Below are 21,063 nucleotides of genomic sequence, written 5' to 3'. Positions count from 1 at the left end.
TCATTTACCAACATCTGGTGTTTTGAGGTGTTTTGGGGTGCCCCAATGAATGTTAGATCCTCCAGGACTGGGTCTCCACGCTCCTTTACCACCATATCCCAGACCCCAGAAAGTCCAAGTTGCCAAGTCCAGGCTATTTGCAAGAACAGTCAAATATGGCCCTGGCTGGTGTGGTTTAAGTGCCGGCCTGTGAACCAAATAGGTCGCTGGTTCAATTCCCAGTCAGGGCACAGGCCTGGGTTGTGGGCCAGGTCCCCAGTTGGGGGCATGGAGAGGCAGCTGACTGATGTTTATCTCACACATCTATGTTTCTCTCCCTCTCTTTCTCTCTCCCTCCCCTCTCTCTGAAAATAAATAAATATATTTTTTTAAGAGTCAAGTACGAATGTGAGGGGCTGGGTGACCCCGTGGTTACTCTCAGGAAGGGGGAAGTTGGACCCCTCCCAAGAACTGGCAGGCCCACCCATGGTACGTTCTGGACTAGAATGAATGAGCTAGAACTAGAATCTGGACAGGAAGAGCTCACTGAGATCCCCGGGGGCACCCGCTGATGGAGCACGTCCCCCTCCCCCCGCAGTGAGGCCCAGTGGTTGGGCCCTTTATGAGGCAGGCTTATGGAGACAGGAACTTGAGGGTCAGCGGTCAGAATAGGTGGAGAGCCCCTGGGAGCAGGGCCCCCACACGCCATGGCCAGCGTGGTGGTGAAGACGATCTGGCAGTCCAAAGAGATCCATGAGGCTGGGGACCCCCCCGCGGGGGTCGAGAGCCGCTCCCAGATGGTCCCCGAGGCTCCTGGGGTGCTGACCAGCCCAGTCAAGGGGATCCCAAAGAAAAAGAAGGCCGTGTCGTTCCTCGGGTGAGTGTGTCGCACCCTGTCAGGGACGGTCCTGGTGCCCAGCACTGCCTCCAACAGAGTCCCACTGTGGGTGCTGCCGGAAGGGGAGAGTGAAAGGGAGAGGGGACAGAGGAGGGGCAGGCAAGAGGGCGTTGGCAACGGAGGAGAAATACAAAGAGCAAGGGTAGGAGATGAAGAGGAGGAAGGGACTGGGGACCAAGGGAAGGAGGTAAATGTCAGCGGGGAAGGAAAAAGTCATGGGGCCAGGTGAGGGGAGTGGTGATGAAGAACGGAGCCCCGGCCAGCGTGCTCAGTTGGTCAGAGCATTGTCCTGCTAGGCCAGGGCTGTGGGTTCGATCCCCATCAGGGCATGTACAAGAATCACCCAATGAATGCATGAATAAGTGGGACAACAAATCGATGGTCCTCTCTGTCTCCCGTCTCTCTCAAATCGATAAATAAGTTTTTAAAAAAGAAGAAAGTAGGCAGAGCTGGCGATGAGGTTGGAGTCAGAGAGTCGGGTGTGCGGGGCCAGGAGGCAGTGGGGGCCACACCCCGCTGAGGCTGTGTCGTGACCTCCTGCCGTCTCTCCTCCCCAGAGTGGAGCCTCGGATGTCCCACGAGCCCATGCACTGGTGCCTGAACCTCAAACGGTCCTCGGCCTGCACCAACGTGTCCCTGCTCAACCTGGCCGCCGTGGAGCCCTCGGACTCCTCCGCGACAGACTCCATCACGGACGACAGTGGCTTGCTGGCACTGCCCGTGCCCCCCGCCTCCCCCACCCCACCCTGGGCTCCGGAGGACCCAGATATCACGGAAATACTGGTGAGGGGCCCCCAGCCAGGGGAGACAGTCCCCCCCGCAGGGGTAGGCAAATACCGAGGATGGAGGGCTGTCTTCTTGGTTCTGGTCACTCTTCAAAGCCGGGAGGAACTGTCCCCTCCTCCCCTAACAGCCAGCCACGTATCTGTTCTGTCTTCGCTGGATGGTGCTGCTGCCTGGGAGTTGGTCTTTAGTTCACCCAGTCACTTCCCAATGCCCTGGGTAAGGCCGGGGTCACAGGCATGAGTCAGGCTCGGTCCCGGGCCTGGGAAAGCGCCCAGTCTGATGGCAGCGACCAACACAGACGGCGGGGTGGTGGGGGAATACATTCCATCATGGAGGTACTACTGGGCATCCCAGAAATGGGATCTGCAGACCAGGCTGTGGCTATCCAGGAAAGCTTCCTGGAGGAGACAGGGTTAGAACTGGGCTTTGACAGATGCGTAGGAGTTCTCTGAGGGGCTCCCCTAAGGAGCTGGGGCCAGGCTGGGGCGGGGGGGCGGTGAGCAAGATCAACGAGAGTTTAGAGAGTTTCCTCCTGGAGCACAGAGTACTGCGGCCGGGTCCTTGCAACTCTCCCTCCAACTCCCGCCCCCGCCACGCTTCCCCCGGGGCCAGCCCCTGAGCTGGGCTTGATGTGGACACAGAGGATGACACTAACAATTAACCACGCTCCTCATACCACTTGCAGGATTCGCGAGCACTTACTGGGCCCTTTCAGTGTTGCAGGCGCCTCAGTTTCCCCTTCCGTAAAATGGCGATGTCTGTGTGTGTTCTTACAACCAGTCTCTTTTATTGAAATGCTTTGTTTCCTCATTTAATTCTTCTTTCCTTACTATTTCTTCATTTATTTGTTTATTTTTAGAGAGGGGAGAAAGGAGGGAGGGAGAGGCAGGGAGAAACACCGATTGGTTGCCTTTTGTACACGCCCTGACCAGGGACCTGGCCTGCCAGCCTGGCACGTGCCCTGACCAGGAATCAAACCCGCGACCTTTCACTTTGTGGGGTGACGTCCAACACCCTGAGCCGCTCCGGTCAGGGCACAGCGAATATTTCTGAAACGCCTACAATGTGCCACGTGCTGGTCTAGGAGCAGAAATATGGCATTACCCAAGAGAGCGTTCGGGACATAACCGTACCCACTTCACGTGGTTGTCATGCCAATGAAGTGCAGTTCACGCACGTAAAGTGTGCAGCGCAGTCGCCGGCAGTAGGCGCAGAATAAGTTGGTGGTTGTTATCGTTATTATTATCCACCCCCATTTCACAGATGAAGGGAGAAAGGCTCCCAAAGGTTACAGAGCGCGCCGGAGGTCACGAGGTCACACGGTCACGCGGCTCCAGAGTCGGATGGGGACAGTGGGGTCCCTGTGAGAGCCCTGGAAAGGGAGGCCTGGGGCCAGCCGGCCACGGTCAGGGAAGGCTCTTTAGAAAAGGCAGAACACAAGCGGCCTCTCAAAGATAAGGAAGGTGTCCCCCAGGCGGAAAACAGGGAAGGGCCTTCCAGCTAACAAAGGGACAGGGTTCGAAAGATCCCTGGGAATGGGGGTAACCGCAAGCTGGTCCGGCAGCCCGAGTGTGGAGTGTGAGAGAGATGAGGCGGGAGAGGGGCAGGCACAGGCCACACAGGCTGAGAATTGTGGGTGTTCTCCTGCGGGCAATGGGGAGCCATTGAGGGTTCGCGGACGGGGGAGCGGGGCGGGGAGGGGCAGCTTAGGGTATTGGCTCTGCTCCCATTTACTGAGCACCTCCTAGGGGCCGGGTACTGTGCCGCACCCCTACAGGGGGTCTCTCATTGTCCTTTCTTAGAGGTCCTGTAAGGGAGGTGGGGCCATTACGCGTTTAAAAGACGACAACAAAAATAACAAACAGGTCTAGTGAAGCGGGGTGACCTCTGCAAGTCCAAGTGCAGAGAGCTGGTAAGAAATCGGGTCAGGACTGGAAGCCAAGGGGGACTGACGTTAAAGCAAAAGTCCTTTCTTTCCCGGGAAGGCTCCTCTGGGGCTGGGTGGGAGACCTTGGAAGGGCAGAGAGCAGAGACAGGGAGGCCGCGGAGGAGGCTGGGCAAGGGGCCAGGGTAGGAGGACCAGAGGGAGGGCAGGGAACAGGGCAGGCTGAGTAGGGATGGCCCGGGAGACGTCCCCTCCCCCAGGCAGAGCACTTTCCTCCCTCCGTCTCTCTGTGCCTGGCTCTGGCATTGGCAGCACGTGCGGAGGTTTGCCTCCCACCAGAGCTATTTCTGAGTCACGTTCCCCAGCGGATGATGCCGTCTCAGAAAGAGCCCTGGGCAGCTGGGCCCAGGGCCCGATGCAGCCGCCAGCTCGCTGTGGGGCGGCAGGGGAGCATCAGCCTCTTCCGGGGCTTCAGGTTCCCTCTGGTGAAATGGAAGAAGTAAGCAGAGCCGAGGTCTTGGGGGCCTGCAGGAGCAGGGAGGAGGTGTGGACAGGAAGTCTACATAGCGGCTTTCAGCGCCTGAGCTACATCAGGGCCGAAGGCCGGAGATGGGCAGAAAGCAGGGGCAGAAACCCAGAGAGGGGCTCAGGGACCCAGAGAGAGGGGGATACAGGCCCAGGGAAGGGGGACAGAAATCCAGGGAGAGTGGGACAGAGATTCAGAAAGGAAAGGGGCAGAGACTAGAGAGAGTAGTGGGACAGACAACTAGAGAGAAGTTAGAGAAATGGGACATGGAGACGCTCTCTGAATGACAAATTCAGATTGGACACAGACAGTAGGAGAATAGTGCAGCGGACAGCTTTGGCTTCTGTCATAAGCTATGACATCTTTTTTTTAAATTGATTTTAGGGAGAGAGGAAAGGAGAGAGAGAGAGAGAGAGACATTGACTTGTCACACTTATCTTTGCATTCATTGGTTGATGTTTATATGTGCCCTGACTGGGGATTGAACCTACAACCCTGGCATATTGGGATGATGCTCTAAACAACTGAACTATCCAGCCCGTGCCAAATTATGACATTTTTATGAAGTCGAAGGATGCAACTGAAAATGTGGTATTGCTGCCCTGTCTGCTGTGGCTCAATGGATTGAGTGCTGGCCTGGGAACCAAAATGTCACTGGTTCGATTCCGAGTCAGGGCGCATGCCTGGGTTGCCATCCAGGTCCCTGGTTGGAGAATGCAAGAGGCAGCCAACTGATGTTTCTCTCTCACATCGATGTTTGTTTCCCTGCCTTCCCCTCTGTCTGAAAATAAATAACAATTTTTAAAAATATTTTACTTATTTACTTTTAGACAGAGGGGAAGGGAGGGAGAAAGAGAGGGAAAGAAGCATCAGTGTGTGGTTGCCTTTCGCACACCCCCTACGGGGGACCTGGTCTTCAACGCAGGCATGTGCCCTGACTGGGAATCAAACTGGTGACCCTTTGGTTCACAGTCTGGCACTCAATCCACTGAGCCACACCAGCCAGGGCAAGTAAGTGAAATCTTAAAATAATAATAATAATAATAAAGTGGTATTGCTTTTTGGGAAAGTCCATGAATCAAGACAAAGATGGACTGAGTTTGACCCTCACTGGGAATTGTTCTGCTGTGAGCAGTCTTCCCTGAGGCCACAACGGGGCTTTGGTTCCAAGCCCCTTCCTGGTAGACCCTGTCCTATCACCCTTGTTTTTAACAATGCTGATACTAATCACTATGCTTGGCTTGTTGATCTTATCTGTTGACCCTTCGTCACTGCCACCTGATCCATGTATTATCATTCCCATTTTATAAGAAAGGACACTTGGGCAGGCTTGAAGCATGGAATTGGACTGCTGAGTCACAAGGCGTGGGGGTAGCCAAGAAGGGCCTCGTCCTCAGGCCTCTGGCTTCCCATGATGCCATTCACTTCTCAGCCAAGGGTGACAGGCTCTGTCTTGACTATGCCCCTCATCTGCGCTTAGTGAAGCTAAAACTTACCTCAAGGGACACCAGCTACCCTTTTTCAAAGACATATTGACCCAAGGGCTTTGATGGGCCGACCTGTGTTCCTCTGAACAGCAGCCCTGTGAAGGTAGCTAGTAGTCTCATCTCCATTTTACAGGTAGGGGAACAGGTGCAGAGAGGTGAAGTCTGTCCCCTCACTGAGTCCCACAGCTAGTAAGTGGGAGAACCGAGTCTCCCAGGACAGCTGCCTATGGGAAACCCAAGACCTCCAGGGCCTTTGGTTTTAATAGATCACTTTGTATATTAGTTAGCTATTGCTGCAAAACAAATTATCCCAAAACTTAAAAACAACAAACCTATAGTAGCTCAGTTGGCTGGTTCTGGTTTAGGGTCTCTCGTGAGATTGCAGCAGGATTTCTATAGGCACCCTGGCTGGTGTGGCTCAGTGGATTGAGTGCTGGCCTTGAACCAAAAGGCTGCTAGTTCGATTCCCAGACAGGGCACATGCCTGGGTTGTGGGTCAGGTCCCCATTTGGGGTTGTGAGAAGCAACTGATCGATGTATCTTCTCACATATCAATGTTCCTCCTCTCTCTATCTTACTCCCTTACCCCCTCTCTAATAATAAATAAATAAAATATTTTAAAAAATATTTGTGCAGGACCTGTAGTCATCTGAAGGCTTGACTGTGGATGGAGGTCTTGCTTCCAAGATGGATCACGCACATGGCTCTTGGCTTACGGCCTTAGTTTCTCACCACAGGGGCCTCTCCAGAAGTGGCTGCTTAAGGTTCTTAAAATATGGCAGCTGCCGCTCTCCAGAGTAAGAGAGAGCAAGCAGGAGGCCACAGTTCCTTTTAGGAACTAAGTCACAGCACCTATATTCTGCCTTATTCTATTTACTACGTTTGAGGGTCACTAATTTCAGCCCACACTTAAGTGAGGGGAATAAGGCTCACACTTTAAAGAAGCATCAAAGAATGTATGGCCATATTTTAAACCATCATGTTTTGTTTTGTTTTTTTTTGTAGATGCCCTTCATCAGGATGAGAAAGTCCCATTCTATTTCTACTTTGAATGTTTTTATCATGAATGTTGGGTTTTGTCCAATGTTTTTCCTCAATTGATGAGATCATATCCCCCCCCTTATTCTACTAATGTTATATATCACATTGGGTAATTTCTCTATGTCAAACCAACCTTGCATTCCTGGGAATAAATGCTATTCGATCATGGTGTGTAATCCTTTTTATATGCTGCTGGAATTGATTTGTTAGGATTTTTTTTTCAAGATTTTGTGACCATCTTCAGAAGGGATATTGATCTGTAGTTTTATTTTCCTGTGATGTCTCTGGCTTCGGTATCAGGATAGTACTGGCCACATAGAATCAATTAGGAAGGAACTGTTCCTTCCTTTTCTTCTTCTTTTTTTTTAAGTTTGAGATGGATTGGTAGCAAGTCTTTTTGAATGATTGATATAATTAATCGCTTAAACCATCCGGTACTAGGCTTTCCTTTGTTGGAACATTGATTATTAACTCAATCTCTTTACTTGTTATGGGTCTACTCAGATGTCCTAGTTCTTCTTGAGTTAGTTTCCGTTGTTAGCATTTTTCTAGGAATTTTCCCACCTCATCTAGGTTATCAAATTTAATGGCATGCACTTGGTCACAGTATTCCCTTATAATCCTTTTCCTTTCCTTAAATCGGTAGTAATGCCCCTTTCCCATCCTAATTTTAATAATTTGTGTCTTCTCTTTTTCATGATCAACATAACTAAAGATTGGCCAATTATGTCGATCTTTTAAAAAAATCTACTTCTCATTTTGTGGATTTTCTTACTGTTTTTCTATTCCCCATTATCATTTTTTGATGTTGTAATCTTTACTATTTCCTTCCTTCTGCTAGCTCTGGGTTTAGTATGCTCTTCTTTTTCTAGTTCTTTTTTTTTTTTTCTAGTTTCTTAAAAGTGGAAGTTTAGGTTATTAATCTTGAGTTCTCTTTTTTAATATAGGTATTTAGTTCTCTAAATTTCCCTCAAAGTATTTGCTTTCCCTAATCCCCTAAGCTTTGGTTTATTGTTTTCATTCTACTGCATCCCAAAGCATTTTATAGTTTTTCTTGTGATTTCTTCTTCCCATAGGTTGTTTATGTGTGTATTATTTTCCATATATTTGTAACTTTCCCAAATATCTTTCTACTATTGACTTCTAAATTCATTCTATTGAGGTCACCAAGGTAAAAAAACAATAACAAAAACAAACAAAAAACCAACAAACTTTGTATAATCTCAATCCTTTGAAATTTTGGAGAACCTTTCATGTGCACTTCAAAAGAATGTGTATTCTGCCATTGTTATGTGGAGTGTTATATAGATTTCTGTTAGGGCTGGTTGATTTATAGTGTTGTTCAAACTTCCTATCTCCTTGCTGATCTTCTGTCTAGTTGTTCTATCAATCATTAAAAGTGATGTACTGATGTCAACAATTAATGTTGAATTGTCAATTTCTCCCTTTAATTCTGTCAGTTTTGTTTCATGTTTTGAAGTCCTGTTAGGTACATATATATTTATAATTGTTATAGCTTCTCAATGACTTGACTCTTACAGTTTTGCCAGTTTTTCTTATTGATTTTATGGAGGGGTGGAATTTTGGGGTTTTTGACTCCATCATTTTGCTGTCGCCTTAATACAATATTTTTATCACACGTTTTCCAAAGAAATCACTCAAGAAATGTGTTGTTGTCCTGATCTTACAATGTAGGAAACTTGTTCTTTCATCTTTGTGTATCAGTTCAGTAATTGTGAAGGAAACCAAAATTACCTGTTTAAGCAGGATAGTTTTTCTTATAGAAAAGCCTCAAGAAGTAGCCGTGACCAGTGTGGCTCAGCTGGTTGAACGTCATCCCACAAAGCAAAAGGTCATCAGGTTCAAGTCCCAGTTGGGGCACATGTCTGTGTTGCAGGTTTGGTCCCCAGTTGGGGTGTGTACAAGAGGCAACAGATTGATGTTTCCCTCTCTCTCTTTCTCCCTCCCTTCCCCTCTCTCTAAAAATAAATAAATAATTTTTTTTTTTTTTTAAGCCTCAACAAGTATAGCAGGGTCTCTCTTCAAATGCAGCCTGTTACAGACTCTTGTGTTCTGGTGACAGAGCTATTAAGTCACAGATTTCACTGCTATAACAAAAAGAGACAAAATAGTGTAGCTTAAATGAGGTGGCAAATGTCATCTCTTCTGTGTAAGTCTTCGTAGGTGGATGGAATTGAAGGTGGCGGCTCCAGGGTGTTGGGATTCAGGCTTCTATCCCGTTCTGTCTTCTGTCACACAGTCCAAGATGGCTGCTCTGGCTTTAGCCATCAGCTTTGCATTCCCATCAACATGAAGAAAGAAACGGAGACGTTCTCTCTCCTTTCTCCTATTAGTCATGACTCGGAAATTGTCGTCATTTATCCCACTCACATTCCACTGGCCAGAACTTAGGCACATGACCACACCTGGCTGCAAGGAATCCTGGGAAATGTAGTCTTTGGCTGGGAAGTTATTCACTGGGCTAACTCTTATGTAAATGCGGAAAAGCTGAGAGTGGAGCCTGCTGCGCACATCCCTTCTGAGCCAGTTCGGCAGGAATCACAAAGCATTTTATGGTGATAAAAGGTAGCAGTGGTTAGAGGCCACATGGGGATGTCCCTTGTATTCCCAGGTACCCAGCAGATGTGGCTTTGTCCAATTTTAAACCCAGAGCTTAGGCCACCTCACGTGCTGTGTACCTGGGAGTACAAGGAATATCCCCTTCCTGAGTCTCATCTGCCTCACTTGCAGAATTGGCCCAATCACCTCAAGAGGTGAGGTTATGAGGAAAAAGGGAGAAAATGTGTGTAAGTGCTTGGTCTGGTGGGTAGTGAGTGCTTGTGTCTAGAAAGTGGGTTATCTTTAGAATTCTCCTGTGCCTGGACAGAAATTCAGAGAATATTTTAAGTTTTTCCTATTTATGTTTGTGAACCCAAAGGCTTTTTTAAAAAGGGGGTTTTGTTAATTTATTCTAAGAGAGAGGAAAAGGGAGGAAAAAGAGAGGGAGAGAAACATCAATGTGTGAGAGAAGCATCAATCAGTTGCCTCTCCCACTCGCCCAGACAGGGGACTAAACCTGGAACATAGGCATGGGCCCTGACTAGGAATCGAACCTGCAACCTTTTGCTTTGCAGGAAGATGCCCAACCAACTGAGCCACAATGGTCAGGGCCACCCCAAAGGCTTTTATCTCAGTGTTTGGTTGAGACCATCTTCCTTCCCCCACATATCTGAGTGTTCCCTGTAAATCCCACGCCCTCCTGGTCCTGCTTATCTTTCTTCCCATCCACCAAGCAGAAAACGAGTCCACCCCTGGTTTTCGGAGCATGAATACAAGAATCAAAGAGGCATAGCCCTGGCACAAAGTCTCACAGCCACTCCGGGGCAGAATCGAGGTGTAAACTGAACATCCTCCCAGCTCTGGACTTTTTCTTGCAGTTGGGGTTCGCTCCCACACAACTGTGACCCATCTGTCTCCCATTCTTCGCCAGAGTGGGGTCAACAGTGGATTGGTTCGCGCCAAAGACTCCATCACCAGCTTGAAGGAAAAGACGACCCGGGTTAATCAGCACGTGCAGACGCTGCAGGTGTGAGGACCGCCCTCCCCCAATACCTCCTCTCCCTCCAGGGCCCCATTGACCTCGTAGGACCCTTCTCCGACTCAATGCACCCACAGCCCAGTTGGGGAGGTAGAGGCTCAGAAAGCACGGCAACCTTCCGAGGCCCAGGTTCTCCTCCCCTCGGGGTGTCCCCTGGTGGCCCTGGCGAATCCTGCCTCCCTTCCACGCTGCAGAGTGAGTGTTCTGTGCTGAGCGAAAATCTAGAGAGAAGGCGGCAAGAGGCGGAAGAACTGGAAGGATACTGTACTCAGCTTAAGGTAAGCGCTGGCGGCGGGGGGGGGCGGGGGGCGCACAGGAGCGAGGTCGGGAGAAGGGAGCGGACTTAGGAAGAGGATGTGAGGAAAACTGGGGAGGAGTGAAGCTGGGTGGACATGGAGGGGGCGAGCAGAAAAGTAGCCCAGGAAAGGTCGAAGAAGGAAGCCAAGGAACCAGGCTCCTATGAGGCAGATGCTGGGGGGCGGGGGTGGGAGGGTGGGAGGGGGCGTGCCTTGTATCCGGGTTGGAGCCTGTATGGAAATAGAGGGTAAGGACCAGGAGGCGGAACTGGAATGGGAAGGCAGGGCCCCTGCCCTGGTGTCCCGACCCAGGAGAACTGCCGAAAGGTGACCCGGTCAGTAGAAGATGCAGAAATAAAAACCAACGTCCTGAAGCAGAACTCTGCCCTGTTGGAGGTAAGAAGGAGGGGGCGCGGCGTGGGGGGGGGGGTGGCCAGGATCTGGGAGGAGGATCTGATGCGTGCTGTGCTTGAGCAGGCTTCCCGTGGAACCTTCCCGCCCCACCACCGCCCCGTCCCTTCCTGTTCATGGTCATATGTCTCCGCGCACAGTAACAGGTCCCGGAGAGAAGGGCTTTGTGTCGGACTTCGAGTGGGAATGTCTGTGGTGCCCATATGCTCACACATTTCCCAACAAAATGTCGGAAGAGCTTCAGTTATTCTTCCGAAACAGGGGGGGCTGGAATCTGACACCTTGGAGGGCTGGAGTGAGGGTGGAGGGCTGGACAGAGACAGGGAGGCAGGCGATAGGAGGTTAAAGCAGTTGAGCTGGAAATGGGAAAAACGTGCCCAGGAAGACGAAGCGGGAGTCCATTTAGACTACGACCCGGTCTTGCGCATATCCTGTACCCCGCATCCATTTACTTTCCAATCTCGGGGACCCTTTGGGTGCACCTGGGGGTGGAGGTGGTTGTGGGAGGCAAGGGGCGAGACTAGGAACCCTGCCCTCCTTCCCGGCCCAGGAGAAGCTGCGCTACCTTCAGCAGCAGCTGCAGGATGAGACGCCTCGGAGGCAGGAAGCCCAGCTGCACGAGCTGGAGCAGAAGCTCGAGGCAGGTCTCTCGCGGCAGGGCGTGAGCCTGGCTGCACAGCCCCTGGGCGGCTCTGGCCCGCCGGGCAGCCCCGATGACCCCCCACGACAGCGGAGCCTGACCCCCAGCAGCTGGGGCCTGGGGCCCCGGGCGGGGGAAGGCCTCACCGTGAGCGACCAGGAGTTGCAGAAAGTGTCTGCCGGCCTTGAGGAGCTGAGGTGAGAGGGGTCCGGGGTGGGGTTGGAGCCTGGAAGCTCTTAGGGGGCGGGGCCTGGGGTTTGGAGCCTTGAAGAACCTAGAGCGGGTGTTCTGGGGATGGTCACCTAAAAGGGCAGGAACTGGAAGAACTTAGTTTTGACGACAGCTGAGGTGGGCGGAGTTTGTTGTTGTTGTTGTTGTTGGGGAGGCGGGGTGGAGAAGTCGAGGGGGCAGGGATGGGGCGAGCTGTGCGTCCGTGTCTGGAGGGCCGACGTGGGGCTGAAGGGCAGGAGGAGCGAATGGCCAGGATTCCTGTTCCGAGGACAGAGACAGGATTCTAGGAGACATGGGAGGATCCCAAGAAATGGACAGGAGGGGAGGATTTGGGAACTGGGCGGGTCCAGAGCCATGGATGGGGTCCGGGCGGAGTGGGGTAGTTGGGCGCGAGTGCAAACCTAGCCCTGACCCGTTCCTTACCTCTGCCCCTCCAGGAGGGAGGTGTCCTCCTTGACCGTCCGGTGGCATCAGGAGGAGGGGGCGGTGCAGGAGGCCCTGCGGCTGCTTGGGGGCCTGGGGGGAAGGCTCGACGGCTTCTTGGGCCAGTGGGAGAGGGCGCAGCGTGAGCAGGCACAGACGGCGAGGGGCCTGCAGGAACTGCGAGGCCGGACCGACGAGCTGTGCACCATGTAAGGAACCGGGTGCTCGGTGTGGGAAGGCGGGGCCCTGAGGGAAGGGGTGGACCGATCCGCGGGGACCAGGAGGGCCAGACCATAGGCTGACACGAGGAAGCTCCAATGAGAGGGGAGGAAGGGGCTTGCCATACCTAATAAGGACGGAGGGGCGGAGCCAATTCGAGAATTTTTTTCCCCCACGCCTTAAAAGGGCAAAGGGAGGAGCCACACAGGAACAGGCAAAGCCAATCAGAGAACAAGGAGGGGCATTCCAGACGTTAAAATACAAAAGGAGGGGCCAATCGGAGCAGAGAGGGTCAGGTCCTGGCGGGTATTGCGGACCTGCGGTCTCGGGCACAGCCTTGCTGGGAGAGGCAATGTCGCAGCACTGGTTATTCTCACGCTTCAGGGTGGAGCGGTCAGCAGTGTCTGTGGCTTCACTGAGGAGCGACCTGGAGGGGCTGGGCCCAATGAAACCGATTCTGGAGGAGCTAGGGCGGCAATTTCAGAGCTCTCGAAGAGGGCCTGACCTCACCATGACCCTGGATCGGGCCCCCCAAGGCACCTGCACCCGCTGTGCCAGGTAAGGGGCCCAGGCCTGGCCCCGGGTGCATTCAATGAAGCCAAAGCATCGAAGCAGATGGGGCTTTCACGAGAGTGGGAGGGAGGGTGTTTCATTGTGGGAGACGCGGCGTTCCCACGCAGGCATTGTCGGACCGACCAGCCAGTACTGGTGCATTATGGGAGCCGCATTGTTTCCCTCTGCACAAGGAGCGGCGGTCAGTGTCTTGTGGGGCACAAGAAGGACTTGTTATATTTCAAGCATCCTGGATTTCTAGTGCATTGTGGGAAGGTTGGGAGGTGGTACTTGGGGGGAGGCTGGGTTTCTCAGTGCATTGTGGGGAAGGTAAGACCTTGGTGTATTGGGAAGGCAAGGGATACCATGCTCCGTTCATATTAAGCAGGGGGAGGACTTCCAATACGATGTGGGATTGGGTTTAACTAGTCCACTGTGGGAACTACGCGTTTTTGATGAACATCTGGTGCCCTCTGGGAGTGAGAATCCACAGGCACTGTGGCAATTCTCATGCTGTCGAACCCGGGAGACATATCTCGCACGGTAGGTTGGCCCCAGTGCATGGTGGTACGGTTGCTTGGGTGCATAGTGGAAAGGGGTCCGGGGCGGAAGCTGGGCAGGTAGGCATCCTGGGAATGGAGTTAGTACTAGGCCTCTTGCATCTGGTGACTACCCCCCCTCCCCAGCCAGGGGCAGCAGTTGTCCACGGAGTCCCTGCAGCAGCTGCTGGAGCGTGCTCTGACCCCACTTGTGGATGAAGTGAAGCAGAGGGGCCTGGCCCCTGCTTGCCCCAGCTGCCAGAGGCTGCACAAGAAGATTCTGGTACCAGGGACCACGGGCCACCAGGCCCCACTTTTCTGTCAGGGCAGGGGGAGTGGAGCCCCGGGCATAGGGTACTGCTGGTGTGTGGCAGGGCGGGAAGGTCTGAGCTGTGGCAGCGAGTGCTGGGGGAACGCTGGGCTATAGTGCATGAGGGAGGGGGAGGGGCAAGCAGTTTGGAACCTGGCATTTGCAGGCATATTTTAAAGAGCATGCCGATTTGCGGACCCACAGAGGTTCCATGGGTCAATCATTTTGGATATTCGGATGACGGGTGTTGGCCCAAGGCATGATGGGACATTGGAGAGAGGGCATTCGTGGGACATGGGAGACAGACCCGTCTACGGCGTCACGAAATACAAGCCTGACTTTCTGTAGACCTGAAGAGAGGCCATGCATGATGCGGGATCATTGAGCTCAGACAGGGGATCCAGCGAATGCAAGTCACCAGAAGCTAGTGCATGTTGGGAAATGGAACCACAGCTCGCAGCACACGCTCAGGCCCAACAGCTAATGAACTTGAGGCCTGTGCACATTCTGAAACGTAGAGATCCAATGTATTATGGGATATGGCCTAACGATGGGATATAAGTTGTGGTGGGTGAGACAGACAAGTGAGGCCGTATGGGACAGTGATGTGGCAGAGCTGTGGGGCGAAGACATGGGATAGGACATGGGGCCTGGTGCATTCTGGGATATAGGGAACCAGAGCACTAAGGACTACTGCTGTGACAGAGATGCTGGTCTATGGCTAAGGAGATGCGAGGTCTTACGAATGATTAGATGCAGAAGGTCACCACGTGATGGGATACGGGGGCCCAAACACATCCAGTGCATGATGGTTCACGGGCATTGAGGGAAAATATGATAGATGCTGATGTGGTGCTTGCTGGGACATAGAATGCCAGTGCATTAGGGGACAGGCAATGGGACAGACGCCAGTTCAGCACGCAATGGAATTTGGGAGGCCGGTGCATTGTGGGAAGCTGGGGTCAGGCTTGGGGAGGCGTGATAGGATGCCCTGGGGGAGGAACATGGGCCCCAGGGGACCCTGCCCCCTGCCCTCCGCGATCCAGCTCCCCCTCCGCCCCCAGCCCAGTCAGGCAAGCCCAGCCGCGCCTACGCTCCTCTCCCCAGGAGCTGGAGCGCCAGGCCTTGGCCAAACACGTCAGGGCAGAGGCCCTGAGCTCCACCCTTCGGCTGGCCCAAGACGAGGCCTTGAGGGCCAAGAACCTGCTGCTGACGGACAAGATGAAGCCGGAGTGAGGACGGAGGCGGAGGGCATGGGAGGAGGGTGAGGTCCTGGGGACAGGGCCTGAGTCACCCCGCCACCAGCCCGCTGGCATCCGGCCCCAACAGCACCGGCTCCCCACTTTCTGTCATTGCAGGGAGAAGGTGGCCTCTCTGGACTATCTGCACTTGAAGATGTGCTCCCTCCACGACCAGCTCAGCAACCTGCCACTTGAGGGGTCCACAGGGACAATGGGGGGAGGAGGAAGTGGTGGGGGAACTCCCCCGAAACGTGGGGGGCCCAACTCCTGAACAATAAATGGCTCCTCATGCTGGCATGAACTCTGTCTCCTTTTTTGGCACCAAGAGAGGGCTGGTGGATTGGCGGCACACCACGCACCGTGTCTGCTCACTGTGACTCAGTCCTCCGCTAACAGGCTGTCTCGATTCCAGAGAGATGCAGATGATGGTCCAGTCCTTGAAAAGGTGGCCTGGAGTAAAAACAAGTTTCTGTGGTACGGTTTGGGCCAGTCAACCGACATTTTTTAGAGTGATTGTTACTAGGTGTCTATTGCTGTGTAAAAAATTACCCCCAAAACTTTTCTTAAAACTATAACCAGTGCGAGACGCAACCACACCTTGATGTTTCTCTCCTTTTCTTTCTCCCTCCCTTCCCCTCTCTAAAAATAAATAAAACCTTTAATTAAAAAAAAAAAAAAACAGTACAAAACAAAAACACTGGTTGGTGTGGCTCAGTGGATTGAGTCTCAGCCTGTGAACTGAAAGGTTATTGGTTCGATTCCCAGTCAGGACACATGCCAAAGTTGCGGGCCAGGTGTCCAGTGGGGGGCACTTGAGAGGCAACCACACACGGATGTTTCTCTCCCTCTCTCCCCCCTTCCCTTCCCCTCTCTAAAAATAAAGCCTTTAAGAAAAAACAATAACCATCGATTATCTGACAGTTTCTGAAGATCAGGAATCTGGGAACGGCTTAGCTGGACGGTTCTGGCCTAGGGTCCTCGTGAGTTTGCAAGATGTCAGCTGGGGCTGCAGTCACCTGAAGGCTTGACTGGGGCTGGAAGGTGAGTTTGCAAGATGTCAGCTGGGGCTGCAGTCACCTGAAGGCTTGACTGGGGCTGGAAGGTGAGTTTGCAAGAAGGCTCACTCACGTGGCTGTGGGCTGGAGGCCTCAGCTCCCCATGGCAGCTCACATCCCCCACGCAAGCAGTCTGAGAGAACAAGCGCCTTGGATGACCTAGTCACTCAAGACGCTTACTGTAATTTCTTCCTTTTTTTCCCCCAAAAAAGTTTTATTCCTTTACTTTCAGAGAGAGGGGAATGGAGGAAGAGAAACATCCACTCTGGTGTTTCTGGTCTCTGGTACGCACGTATCCGGGGATGAACCCACAACACGCGCGTGCGCCCTGACCAGGTCCGGGAACCGGAACTGGTGACCTTTGCTTTGTGGGACAATGCCACCCAACCAACTGCGTCACATTGGTCAGGGCCATCTCCCTTTTTTATAACCCTTAGAACTTCTGAGTCCAAATCTTTCTCAAGGAGCAATTCACAGACATTTTGAAGAGAATGTCAATTTGTGGACATATTTTAAACCACCACGGAAACGTTCTTCGAAGCTTTTAATTGAAGTATAACATGAACAGGAAAATTCACAAATTCCAAACTCTATGAATTATCACAACATGGATGTGGTCATGTAACCGATACCAAGATTTAAAACTTTAGCTTAGGCCCTGGCCGGGTTGCTCAGTTGGTTAAAGTATCGTCCCAATACACGAAGGTTGTGGGTTTGATCCCCAGTCAGGGCACATACAAGTAATAACCAATGAATGCATAAATAAGTGGAACAAGAAGTTGATGTTTCTCTCTCTGTTTTTTCCCTTTCTCTCCCTCTCTCTCTAAAAACAATAAATAAAATTAAAAAAAAATAAAAATTCAGCCCTGGCTGGTGTGGCTCAGTGGATTGAGCACCGGCCTGCAAACCAAAGGGTCACCTGTTGGTTTCCCAGTCAGGGCACCTGCCTGGGTTGCAGGCCAGGTCCCCAGCAGGGGGCGTGTGAGATGCAACCACACATTGATGTTTCTCTCCCTCTCTTTCTCCCTCTTTTCCCTTGTCTAAAAATAAATAAATAAAACCTTTTAAAAATAAAATAATAAAAGGTTAAGAAAAGACATTACTTCATTTTTTAAAAAATAAAGATTTTAATAAGTGGAGGTTATACCATGTTCAAGGTCTATAAGATATTATAAAGATGCTACTTCTTCCCAGTTGATTAATCGTTTCAAAGCTACCAGATTTGAGTTTTATTAATGTGGCTTCATTTGTATCTACAAGGTGATGAGAACTGGGGAGGGGGTCGTTAAAACCCCTCAGAGGATGAATAACCATAGTCATTGTACAGAGTGCTATGGACCATATGTTTGCGTGCCCCCAAATTCATGCGTTGAAGCCTTAATCTCCAGTGTGATGGTATTTGGAGATGGGACCCTTGGGAGGTAATTGAGTTTAGATGAGTGTGTGAGGGTGGGGCTCCCTGATGGGATTAGTGCCCTTATAAGGAGAGACAGACACTCTTTCTCTCCCCACCTTGTGAGGATGTGGCAAGAAGGCAGCCATCTGTAAACCAGGAAGCAGGCTCTTTTTAGACACCAAATCTGCCAGCACTTTGATCTTGGACTTCGTAGCCTCTGAAACTGTAAGAAATAAGTGTTTGTTGTTTAAGTTGCCTGGTCTATGCTATTTTTCAATAGTAGCCCAAACTAAGACACAGAGAAAGAAAGAAGATCCAGAGAGGATAAATCATTTGCATAAAGACACACAGGTAATGGGTAAAGAACCAGCATTGCAACACCCCCAATTCATCTACCCCCAACCCCCTTTTACATTCCTCCTAGACACAACGTATCCTAAGGATAACTAACCCCATTTTCTCCCTGCAAAGATATCATCATTTCATTAAAGCTCCAACAGATGGCCCTGACCGACCGGTGTGTCTCAGCTGGTTGAGCGTCGTTCTGCAAACCAAAAGGCTGTCTCTTCCATTTGTGGTCAGGGCACATGCCTGGCTTGTGGGTCTCTGCTCACAATGATGTTTCTCTCCCTCTCTTTCTCCCTCCCTTCCCCCTCTCTAAAAATAAAGTTAAAAAAAAAAAACCAGCTCAAAAAGATGAACAACGAAACCCCAGACTCCCATCTTGAGGATCTGTTTCCTGAGGCCACTCTTGGTACCAAAAACAACTATAGCAGCCAAGGCCCAACCAACAAATAGCTACTACGAACTTGACGTAGGGGACTGGCTGCACAGGCGATGGAAGACCTGAGGGGCCGCAAGGGAATGGTGAGGGGAGCCAGGGATTCGCATCAGCAGGAAGCCTCAGCCGTACCTGGGATGAAGAAAGAACAGCAGGAGGGGCGATGTCAGTCAAGGGGCTGAGCTCACCCCATGGAAGCAGAAACCACAGCACATCTGTCAAGAGCTGCGGCCACTTCTGGAGAAGCACCCGAGAGCGGAGGCAACGGGACGCACCGTGTCACGTCCCCACAACATTCCCTCTCCACCAGTGTCTCAGAAGAAGCCACTGAATACCACTAACCTCGAGGCCACTGTCGGTACCATAAAGGTCAACTTGCAGCCACTTGGTCCCCTGTCACTGACTTCAGTTGGATCGTCATCACTGTCTACATGGGTAGTCGTGTATCGAATACAACCATGATACCACGGCACGCTGTGGGTTACTACCATCCCGTGTCTGGTTGGCAAGGAGCTCATCCCTGCGTTCCAGCGCTAAAAGCCCATCCTCCAAACCCCATCTTTGAGAATCTGCCACCTGTTGCAAATATTGGTGTCAGTCAAGGTATCGTCAGGTGACAAAAACCACAGCAGTTATTTTAACAGAGATGATTTCACATAAAGAAATGCTACAGTAGGACCCCTCCCCCCCGGTTTTTATTCGCAGTTTTACTTTCCATTGTCAACTGCAAGCCAAAAAGATTTAACGGAAAACTCTAGACATAAACAATTCATTAGTTTTAAGTTGGGCACCATTTCGAATGGCATGCGGGTATCTCCGGCGATCCAGCTCCATCCTGCCCCGGCCACGAACGATCCCTTTGTCCAGCGTCTCCACGTCTTAGTCGCTCAGTAGCAACTTGGTTATCAGATCGACTGTGGGGGTATCACAGTGTTCAGTGAACCCTTATTTTATTTTATATTGGCTCCAAAGCCATTCATGTGACTTTTATTACAGTGCAGGGTGGGAGGAAAGTAGGCTTACAGTTGTGAACGCACATAACACAGAGGTTATTCTTGTATTATTTATTATTCTTTTCCATACGAACAACTGTAAGCCTAGTTCTGTTCTATTATTGCCTATATCATTAATTACTGTTAATCTCTGAATGGGCCTAATTTATAAATGAGACTTTATCATAGTATGCAGAGGGAAAAAACATAGTATGTATGTATGTATGTGTGTGTATGTGTATATATATATATATATATATATATATGGATCCCCTCACCATCCCCTTGCATATATATATGGTTTGGTATATATACAAGAGTATACCCAGGGTTTCAGGAATCCACTGGGGATCTGGGAACACATGCCCTGCGGGTAAGGAGGGAACTACTGTACTTAGGTGTGAAGGGTTGGTAACTAGGTACCCAAAAAGGCAAAAAGAGAGCCCTGCGGTATCACAGTCTGAATCACTACAGGAAGCAGCTATCGCCCCTGGAGCAAGAAAAACAAAGGATAGACCTGATTGGTGTGACTCAGTTGGCCTTTAGTCCAGCGAAAGGTCGCCGGTTCAATTCCCGCTCAGGGCACATGCCTGGCTTGGGTGCTTAGTCCCCGGTTGGGGCACATACAAGAGGCAAGCAATCCATGTTTCTCTCCTTCTCTCTCCTTCCCCTCTCCTCTCTATAAAAAAATAAATAAAATGTTAAAGAAAAACCCAACGGATAAAACTTAGAGTTACTGAAACTAAACACTTGGATGAGATTCCCAATGGAGATGACACTCACGCTGCTCAGCGGGTGCAGGTGTGTCTGAGCGGAGGACCCCCAGGCACCGGGACCTTCTCAGGAAGCGTGCTGGGGAAACGGTGCGGGCGTTTCTGAGGATGTGCAAGATTTGGAAAAACTGCAAACTAGACTTACCAGCAGCTACAGGAAGGAACCGCCTCAGCCAGGGTAAAAAGCTGTGCTGGGTTACGCTGATGGGAACCAGAAACTGACTGGAAATAAGCGTTGAGCAAACAGGAAGGAGGCGTTCGTTTTATTTCCCCCAGGTGTCCACGGTCTCTTTGGTGCCCCCTACTGGCAAAGTGTCGCACAGCCGGCAGGCACAGAGGAAGTGCGGTTTTCAGAGTCCCAGTGTCCGATTCTCAAAGCCCAGAAGAGGGAAGTGGGATTTGAAACCAAGAGATAACGGCTTAATAACTGGCACACAGAAGAGTGTGCCAAGACCAGCGACGATGAGTCATCCAATCCGTTCCTCTAAGACCGAAATATATTTTTAAAAGAGTGCCTGATGACATGAAGGACTATTTTCCTGTATACGTAGCCTGAATGTTAGGCTGACATTAGGTCTATCCATATGACATTTTTAATGCAACCTCAATCAAAATTTCAATTAGATTATCTTGTAATTGATTTTAGATTGACAGGAGAAGGGAAAGGGAAAGAGATCAAATGCATTATTCCACACATTTAGGCATTTGTTGGTTGCTACCAGGATGTGCCCTGCCTAGGGACTGAACCTGCAACCTTGGTGCATCAGGATGATGCTCTAACCAACTGAGCTACCCAGCCAGAGCCCCAGTGAGTTTATATTTCTTAGGATTTAACCCAATTACTTAAAAAGTCTTCTGAAGAAATAATTAAGTGAGGTAAGGAAAAAGTTTTTTTCTATAAAGAATAAGATAGGTATAAAGCCAATATATTAAACTATAAGGTAAGACTAATCAGTGTGGTCCTGAAAGAAGAGTAAAAATTTGATAAACATTAAAACTTCATA

The 21,063-nt window shown here is 50.8% G+C and overlaps 1 protein-coding gene across 1 annotated transcript; it reads left to right on the top strand.

Moving 5' to 3' along the window:
- Nucleotides 1-686: 686 nt before the first annotated feature.
- On the top strand, nucleotides 687-15,333 carry TSKS (testis specific serine kinase substrate). Its single transcript, XM_054588545.1, has 11 exons — nucleotides 687-856; nucleotides 1,435-1,660; nucleotides 10,093-10,188; nucleotides 10,395-10,478; nucleotides 10,809-10,892; nucleotides 11,458-11,744; nucleotides 12,216-12,410; nucleotides 12,805-12,978; nucleotides 13,659-13,794; nucleotides 14,886-15,085; nucleotides 15,180-15,333. The coding sequence occupies exons 1-11, from the start codon at nucleotides 687-689 to the stop codon at nucleotides 15,331-15,333; spliced, it is 1,806 nt and encodes a 601-aa protein (XP_054444520.1).
- Nucleotides 15,334-21,063: the final 5,730 nt, after the last annotated feature.

The sequence above is a fragment of the Pteronotus mesoamericanus genome, unplaced genomic scaffold (genome assembly GCF_021234165.1).
Source record: "Pteronotus mesoamericanus isolate MK-2021 breed Mesoamerican mustached bat unplaced genomic scaffold, CSHL_Meso_final scaffold_137, whole genome shotgun sequence".
Lineage (NCBI taxonomy): Eukaryota > Metazoa > Chordata > Mammalia > Chiroptera > Mormoopidae > Pteronotus > Pteronotus mesoamericanus.
This window is presented reverse-complemented; position numbering and strand designations above follow the sequence as displayed.